This window comes from Nematolebias whitei, chromosome 14 (genome assembly GCF_014905685.2).
Source record: "Nematolebias whitei isolate Nwh7 chromosome 14, NemWhi1, whole genome shotgun sequence".
Taxonomy (NCBI): Eukaryota; Metazoa; Chordata; class Actinopteri; order Cyprinodontiformes; family Rivulidae; genus Nematolebias; species Nematolebias whitei.
Window position 1 is genome coordinate 31856769 of NC_056511.1, and position 9184 is coordinate 31865952.

At 43.6% G+C, this 9184-nt stretch overlaps 1 protein-coding gene across 1 annotated transcript in view; it reads right to left on the reverse strand.

The window, feature by feature from the left end:
- Window positions 1-8745, reverse strand: part of LOC119420272 (potassium channel subfamily K member 4) — a 21631-nt gene extending 12886 nt beyond the window's left edge. The window contains exons 1-3 of the mRNA XM_037687660.1: window positions 8736-8745; window positions 7940-8069; window positions 7477-7765 (exon numbers count right to left, since the gene is read on the reverse strand). Coding sequence (XP_037543588.1) covers window positions 7477-7765; window positions 7940-8069; window positions 8736-8745 — 429 coding nt within the window. The remainder of the gene's footprint in view (window positions 1-7476; window positions 7766-7939; window positions 8070-8735) is intronic.
- Window positions 8746-9184: the final 439 nt, after the last annotated feature.

Genomic DNA, 9184 nt, shown 5'->3' on the forward strand with positions numbered 1-9184 from the left:
CCTGCTGGCGGACGTGCCAGCTTACCTTCACTGTGCTCCTCACCTCCATGCCCGGAGGAGATCTCGCTTCAGACGCCGGGGAAAATGTGCTGGTCAGCTGGTGAAGCTGAAAGCTCTACGTGCTGCATCTTCCTCTCCTGTGTGCCCGGACCAGGTAACCAGCGGGAGTTGTCAGCCGTTGCGCAGCTCGGACTGACCTGGAGGGGCTGTTATTGAAAACCTGCGGCCATTAGCGCGCGCTAACTCCACCGCTGCTGGCTCCACTTTGGACAATATCCGGATGTAATTGGTCAATGCTAGATCTGTTACCAACAAAACTTTTATCCTCAGGGACTACTTTCAAGAGCACGGGTTAGGTTTTTTCTGCATCACAGAGACTTCGATGTCTCCGGGTGAGTCCAGCGCCTTGACGGAATTACTGCCACTGAACTGCCTGTGTTTTAACGCCCCGCGGCCATTAGGCCGGCGCGGTGATGGATTATTAACAATATTCAAATCAACTTTAGACTGTAAACAACTGCCCATCCCAGTTTCCTGTGCCAGCTTTGAGCTGAGCGTCTTTGAACTCGGACATTCACCTCCGACGTTATCTGCACTTGTTTACCGCCCACCTCGATCTAAGGATTTCATAAATGAGTTTTCTGACTTCTTGGCTGAAATCACACCAAAATATGAGCATCTTTTCATTATTGGGGACTTTAATTTGCACGTGTGTTGTCCTGAGAAGCCCTTGGTTAAGGACTTTTTAAATTTGTTGGACTCATTTAATTTAACTCAGCATGTAAACGGTCCCACCCAAGAGTGTGGGCATACACTGGACCTTGTTTTAACTCATGATATGACTGTTAATAATCTTGTTATTGGTGATAATGTTTTTTCAGACCACATGCCAGTCCGGTTTGAGTTCACCCTCCCCCATCTAACTCCTAAGTCGTGCATTTCTGCACGTAGGACTCGGACCATTAATCACTTCACTGCCGCACGTTTCACAGATGTTTTTAACTCTGAAATGATCATTCAGCCCCCAGTGTTTCTCTCCACCACTGAGGAGCTGACATCCCAGTTCAACTCTGTCTGCTTAAAGACTCTGGATCATGTTGCACCTGTTAAAACAAAAAAATCAAAAATCAAAGCAGAACCTTGGCTGAGTGATGTCACCAAGGCCGTTAGGCAGCAATGTAGGAGGGTGGAGCGAAAGTGGAGGAAAGACAGGCTGCAGGTCTCTTTTCAAATACTTAAAGAGAGTTGGTGCTGTTATCAGAAAACAGTAAAAGCTGCTAAATCAAAATTCTTCTCTGATATAATTACCTCAAACTCTCACAACCCACGTGTCCTCTTCTCCACCCTAAACTCTGTTCTCCACCTCACTGAACCATCACCTCTGGAAGCCTCGACTGAGCTGTGCGACAACTTCTTACATTTCTTTTTTGGAAAAAATTGCGACCACCAGGGCTCTCATTTCCCCTCCAACTCATGACCCATCCATCCCACCTCAATCTGTAGCTCCTTTTGACCATTTTGAAACCATCACTATCTTCTCTAGAGCAGGTCATGTGCAACTTGAAACCTTCTGGTTCCCCCTTTGATGTGGTCCCCCCTCGACTACTAAAGGAGGTGTTTCCAACTCTAGGTCTGTCCATTCTTGCCATAGTAAACAGTAGTTTATCCACTGGTGTGGTGCCAAAAACCTTTAAACATGCTGCTGTCCAGCCTCTCCTGAAAAAAACAAACCTTGACCCCTCAGTCGTTTCCAACTACCGGCCTGTCTCCAAACTCCCATTTGTTTCTAAAGTACTGGAGAAAATAGTTGAGTCCCAGTTGAAGTGCTTCCTGGAGGATCACGCCATCTTAGAGCTTTTCCAATCTGGCTTTAAACCTCTCCACAGCACTGAAACTGCCCTGCTGAAGGTCTTTAACGACATCTTCAGATTCACAGATACCAGTGATTCTGTGCTGCTTGTCCTGTTGGACCTCACAGCCGCCTTTGACACCATTGACCATGAGATCCTCATTGCTAGGTTAGAGCAGTGGGTGGGCGTCACAGGATCAGCCCTCAATTGGTTCAGATCTTACCTCACTGATAGATCCTTTTGTGTCTCCATCAAGGATTTTAGTTCCGCAGAGGCAGAGCTTAAATGGGGGGTTCCGCAGGGGTCCATCCTGGGTCCCCTCCTATTCTCTTTATACCTGCTGCCGCTTGGTGCTATTTTCCGGAAACACAACATGCCCTTCCACTTCTATGCCGATGACTGTCAAATTTACTTCCCCCTATGACACAATGGTACATGCTCTATTCAACTGCTGCTCAACTGCCTGGCTGACATCAGGGACTGGATGGCTTTAAACTTCTTAAGTTTCAATGAAAAGAAGTCTGAAGTCATGTTGTTCCCTCCCAACGACACGATCACAAACCACTGCATTGACCTCTCCGCTCTAACCCTGTCAGAAAAACAAAGAGTCACTAATCTGGGCGTGATAATGGACCCTTCCCTGAAACTTAACAATCATGTAAACATGATTGTTAAATCATGCTTCTTCCAACTGAGGCGGCTGTCTAAACTGAAGCACATATTGTCCAAAAATGACCTGGAGACAGTCATACATGCATTCATTACATCCAGGCTTGATTACTGCAATTCGCTCCTGTTTGGTATCAGTCAGACCTCCATTGCACGACTACAACTGGTCCAGAATGCAGCAGCCCGATTTTTAACCAGTACAGGCAAAAGAGAGCACATTACACCAGTTTTGGCCTCACTGCACTGGTTACGGTTCACTTTCGAATCCAGTTCAAAATACTCATGTATGTCTACAAATCACTGAACAGTGTTGCACCCCCCTATCTCTCTGATTTGCTACAACCGTATGTCCCACCACATTCCCTGAGGTCAGCGGACCAGTTGCTCCTCACAGTTCCAGGAACTCGTCTTAAGCGCAGAGGTGACAGGGCCTTCTCTGTAGCAGGACCAAGACTCTGGAACGAGTTACCTCTGCTTGTCAGACAGGCCCCCTCCCTCTCGATTTTCAAGTCCCGTTTAAAAACTCACTACTATTCAATAGCTTTCAACACAAGATGATCTGTGTTTTGATCCTATATGCTTCACACTGGTTTGTCGTAATTATCTGCATCGTTTTTTGTCTATATTCTGATTTACCTCATTTTGTATTTTGCTTTGTGTGTTACCTGTTGTTTTGTCTGTACAGCACTTTGGTTGGCCTTGTAGCTGTTTTAAGTGCTTTATAAATAAAGTGGTATGGTATTACTCTGGGTTCATGAGACACGCCGCCGTTCAGGAAATCCATTCCGTAGTTTGAAGCCAATATGCATCATGGATCGGAAATATCGGCAGGTGGTTCAGAAAAATTCGATACATAAATTATGCTGGTATCGAAGGCCAATACCAATACTGGATCGGATCGGCCCCATCCCTATAAGAAACATCATATTCTTTATTCATCATATTCTGTCATGGTGTCTCAGCAGCTACTGTAATAAAAATAATTCAAACCATCATCTCCTACGTTATGACAACCACCACAACAAAAAGGCAACAAAGACGAGCTCTTTAGAACAGAGTACACTGCCTTTCCTACATCGTGCTGTGGGACTCTTCATCTTTTCTACTAGAACAAGGTACAACATTTGATGGAGCCATGGTTACACTTGAAAGACATTTTGTCTCCAAGATTAGAATACTGGCATACGTACAAAAACTGCAGTTCAATATGATATGCTCAAAGCTTTGGCTGCACCATTTAAGTCAGATTAATTTAAATTCAGTTTACCATCAGCTGCCTCTACAACCTGATCTTATTGCTTTCACGACACACAAGGGGCTTTTATGGTTCAGAAAAGGTCCTTTTGGACTTGCTTTAGTACCACCTGCCTTCCTAATAATGAGACAAACAGCTCTGAAAGATCTCCCAGGACTAACTGGATTACATTATAGTGAGTGGGAACTCCATTCATGATAAACGCATACAAGTTGTCCACCAGCACCTTAAAGATGAAGGAACTACCAGTCAACTTCAACAAAAGCTCACATGGTCAGTCCAGTATTTCATTCAAATTAAATTCAATTCAAATATACTTTATTAATCCCAAAGGGAAATTAATTGTTGTTGTAGCTCATCTTGGTTTCATTAGAGTTGTTCTAGATGCTGATGTCTTTGGGCAGGAAGAATCTCTTGTAGCAGTCCGTCCCACAGCGGATCCAAAGAAACTGGCTACAGATGTCAATCCGTCCACCCAGACCCAGCAGACCTCTCGGTCCTCTTGGGCAGCAGAACTGCCTGAATGTCAAGCAGAACTTCTGCCTGAGCGATGGCCATTTCTCCCAGCAGCCTGCCAAGCCCCTTGTTGCTGCAAACTTAACTGCAGGTGCCGGGGGACGATCTCGGTCCTCACGTTGTCACAAGCTATGTTTCCTGCTACCTCCAAGATCTCTGCAGTCAGGTGCTTGAGCACTGCCTCCAGGTAGACGGGAATGCATCCGCAGCCCCTCCTTTTCAACTCATTTGGGATTTGGGGTTGTAGTTGAGATTTGAGCTTTTGAGATGTTAATCAGCAGCTCCCAGTAGTAGAAAACCACCCTGTTGTTATGGTTACGCATCATTACAAATGCCCAAAAGTAAAAAAGGTATTAGTAAAAATCCTGCCTCCAGCACAGCATCTGATACCAGAGGAAGTAATCATCCGAAAAAATCTATTTGCATTCAGAAAAAAAGAGTAATTAAAGTTTTCAAAAGCAAAATCTCAGAATGAATGTGAGAGCTACTCCAACATGCAGCCACCTTGAGCGGCGCAATTCTGGAATTCCTGGGTCGTGTCATGTCTTAGGAGAGCCTGCACTCCAGTCCAGATCACCTGAATGCCATCGCTGAATCTCCAGCATCAAAAGATGTGGCAACTCTTTGGTTTTTAGATGGGAGCAGCAATCCCCTTTGGACTCCACTCAGATTAACATTTAACTCACTAATTCAGCTGGAATTAAACTACTTCTCTAACCTGAGGTTGTCCATAGAGCTATCGTCAACAGGTAAGATCATTATTGTTACACAAAACCCAGCTTCAAAATATCTGAACTACCATTTTAAAGCATTAAAGGTTAATTAGATCCACAACAGTTTGGATTCTGTCAGGAAAAATTCTGCAAATATTAAAGTAATGCTCAGTCTTCTGTTTTTTTTTCCTTTAAGAATTCTTCACTTCCAGTTTGTTTACTCAATTCATGTCCTTCAGTCAGTTCAACCTTTTTGCAAATGTCAGCTACCGCTCATAGAGATCACACCCCGAGTTAAAATAGTCATTTTACAATGTCCTCTCCAGGGCGAGGACAGGCAGCTCAGGGATCACAGGGCAGTTGCCAAACCACCAGCTCATGCGTGGATCAGCTTTCATGAATTTACACGCACGCTGGAGCAGAACCGTCCACACATAGCTGCTCAGACCACACCTGTTATCGGGTGGAGCTTCACAGAGGCACCGACAAGTTGCACTGATCAAACTACATGGATCTGAAGTCCCACAAAATCAACTTAATGCACAATTACCATTCATAAACATTAGTAGATTAAAATAAAACAGAACAACGCCTTATTTTTACAGTAATAAGCAGCCACTTTCAATAATGTTGCTCTGGTTTGGAGCACCTTGCAAACATAGAATTTTTTATTTTATTTTTTTAAACTATTTTTTCCAACATAAAAATTATGTGCCACAAAAATGTGCATTGAAACCTGTGCACTACACATGAAGAAGAAGAGGCGCCTGCGTCACGGGTTAGATTAGAGGTAAGGCTGTGACATAGTCTTTTACAAAATTTATGTTTTGGTTTCAAGATTTATATATTTTATCTAGAACTTGTTCACATTTTATTACCAAAAGTCACAGCTCAGGAGCTTTAAATTTAATGTTTGACATTAAAAACATACATAAAAGCTGTCCAGATATTTTGAAAGGTTCTATGGAATCATTGTGCGCAATTAATATCTTATCTGTCACAGCTAGCCCCTTCAACACCTCAGTTTGGAGAAATAGAGTTAAATTCGGACACGGGCGGTGAGCTGAAGGTAGTCTGTGTGAGTCTGAGAACAAAGTGGATTACAGCTGTCATCGCGGCTCTTTATTTGAGCTCTGTTTAATAAACTTTTACACTATTCTTATTTTTACAATGTAGGGGTATTCTGACAACAAAATCATGATATTCTTATTGGAAGTGTCCAAGGCAGTACAGGAAATGCCCCAGCTAGCTGCTACTGTCAATATTTATACTTGTAAATAACCATAGTGAGTGATGCAATGCAAAACGGACGGTAGTGTTAAGGTTTATAAAATATCCAACATTGTTCAGTCAGGTCATCTGGACAGCTCTTTTTTTTAAAAGATGTTTCGCCCTCCATCTGAAGGGCTTCATCAATCTGAGAAGTCACAAACAAATTGTTTCCCCCACTAAGCAGTACAGTGGACCAACCAGTTTGCTGGTGATAAGATGGTTTCTGGGGGCTGTCCTCTACTCCGTCGACTCCTCCCAGGCAGCCACAACCAAAATGGTCCAAGACATGTTTATAAAATATATTATATAAAAACTGCTATAAAAGAAACTACAGTTATTTTAAGATGTCAGACAGGCAATTTGGCCAAATAGCTCTTTAATCTGGTCTGAATTAAACTCTTTATCCAAACTCAGGTCATTCAAGAGCCATCTACAACAGGTAAGATATTAATTCTTCACAACATGGTCTTCATATTTCTAACATAAACAGGTCTCATTTGTAAATGAGTCTTCGATGCTCCATGTTATTTATCTATATAAATAAAGGTTGAGGGCAGCACGGTGGCACAACTTGTAGAGATGCTGCCTCTCAGCAAGCAGGTCTCTGGTTCAAATCCCAGTCCAGGGGCCTTTCTGGGTGGAGTTTGCATGTTCTCTCCGTGCATGTGTGGGTTTTCTCCAGGCGCTCCGGTTTCCTCCCATAGACCAAAAACATGCGATTGCTGAAAGGTAACTCTAAATTGTCCTTAGGTGTGAGTGAGAGAGTGAATGGTTGTTTGTCTCTGTGTGTCCCTGTGATGGACTGGAGACCTGTCCAGGGTGTACCCCGCCCCCCGCACAGTGATTGCTGGACATGGGCACCGGCGACCCCTGTGACCCAAAATGGAATAAGCGGGTTAAGATAATGGATGGATGCTTAATTTTTTAAGTTCATAGTGATTTTAACAAAAAACATTTTTCAAATGTTTTTAAGTAAAAACATTAGTCCTTTGTATTAAAATGGATTTTTTTCCCATTCACTACAGAAATCATTAAGTGTCGATTGCTCGTTAAAGAAACAAAATAAAAACCTGAACCTGATATAAAAACATCTGACGTATTAAAGCAAACTCAAATCTAGAGAAAGGAAGTGTGGAATGAAAACTATATATTTTTTTAAATATCACATGTTTCCTGTCATGCAAAGGAGCACGGGAAGTACCTGCAGAAAGTTCTGTAGCACTTCTGGGTCGATGCAGGAATTGTTTAACAGGAAGTGCGTGGATTTATTCTGCAGAGAGCTCAGCAGGCTCGTGTGCTCGTCCTCTTCTAACGGGGCCTCCAGTGCCTGAAACACCACGGCGCCCAGCACCAAGTACAGGATCACCATGGTGAAGATGGCAAGCAGGGTGGAGCAGCGCATGGCTGCACCTCCACTCAGTCCGAACGCAGCCTGCTTCTTCTCTGGGCCGACCTCAGCCCTGACCGGGGCTCGATCCCAGCTGCTGCAGCTGAAACATCACCAACCACAAAAAGCACATCCAGTTAAATCGACTCAGACCTCACTGCAGTGCTGAGGCAAAAGAAAACGTAACAAGCAAGACAAGAGCTTATCAGTCCTGCGTCGGACAAATAAAAAAATACCATGAACACACAGACAGACGTAACACAACAGCTGACCTCACCTGTCAGTGCTCTTTGTCTGCCCAGGCCTTCGTCTTTTCCAGTCTCTCTCTGGACCAGCTCTGATGATTGAGTCCCTGGATCCGTACCCACTAGGGAACCCGTCCCCCTCAGACTCTAAAGGAGGGGACACTGGACAGAACCACACACAAGGGTTTTTATATCAGATCAGATCTAAATTTAACCCGAATGTTTACCCCGACTGTCGATGTGGCTTTTCAGGAGATGCTCGTCTGAAACTGGAAGAGAAATGTTTGAAAGTACGAGTGTGGTTGGGTGATGGCCATCGTGACTGGCTCAAACCAAAAGTACCAGCCAAAGCCAAAAGATAAAAGTTTTTGCCTCTGTGTGTGCATTTCTCTGTCTGTTTCCTGAAATATCTCGTGAACCACTGCCCAGAATTCAATTGAACTTCCAGAAAATAATCACTGAATGCACATTTACAGCTGATTAACTTTAGGAGTCACTCTAAATCAAGAATGGCAGCCACAGCCAACTGTCCTTAGCCAGCAAAAAAAAAAAAAAAAGGGTTTAACTCAGTCAAATAACAAAAAAAAAAATTTAAACCAAAGTACAACATTTCTGCAGCTGAAGACGTTTTGCGTCCCATCATTGAGATTTCTCATTACACCACGTCCTGGATTACTGAGACGCCACAACTGCCTATAACTCAGTCACATGTAGATATGCTGAGCTAAAAGTGGGTGTGGTAGTAGCTGAGAGTCATCTCAAACACATACCATGAGCACTCTTTCATCGCACTTCACCATGTTACCTTCAGGTTTGACCAAAACTGACAGGACTCCATCATGTGTCAGCACAAAGTGATCTTACTTTAAAACTTTGGCGTGGCAGACGATGTGCATTCCTTCTAAGAAATGCTAGGCCCTTCATTTTACACTGAAACCCGAGGAAGTGACCGTGCACCGAGTCACAGCTAACTTGTTAAAGCAGCCCTGGATGTGTCAAATGCTCCATTTGTTCCAGAAATCTATAAACGATCCAACAAGAAAAGATCATAGACCACTGGAACGCAAACCAAAAGAAAAACCTGATTCAAGTCCTTTTAATTTTGTCAAATGTGGCTCTTCAGTCAGCAGATCTGTTGGTCCCGGTCCAAAATCAAAGCGGCAAACTGGCGGACCTACACTGGAACCAGTTTTATAGCTGCTGGGATATAAAACAGGGACGATCCACTTACAGAATGAAGCAGCTCTCAAAGACAAACTGGCAACAAAAAAAAAACA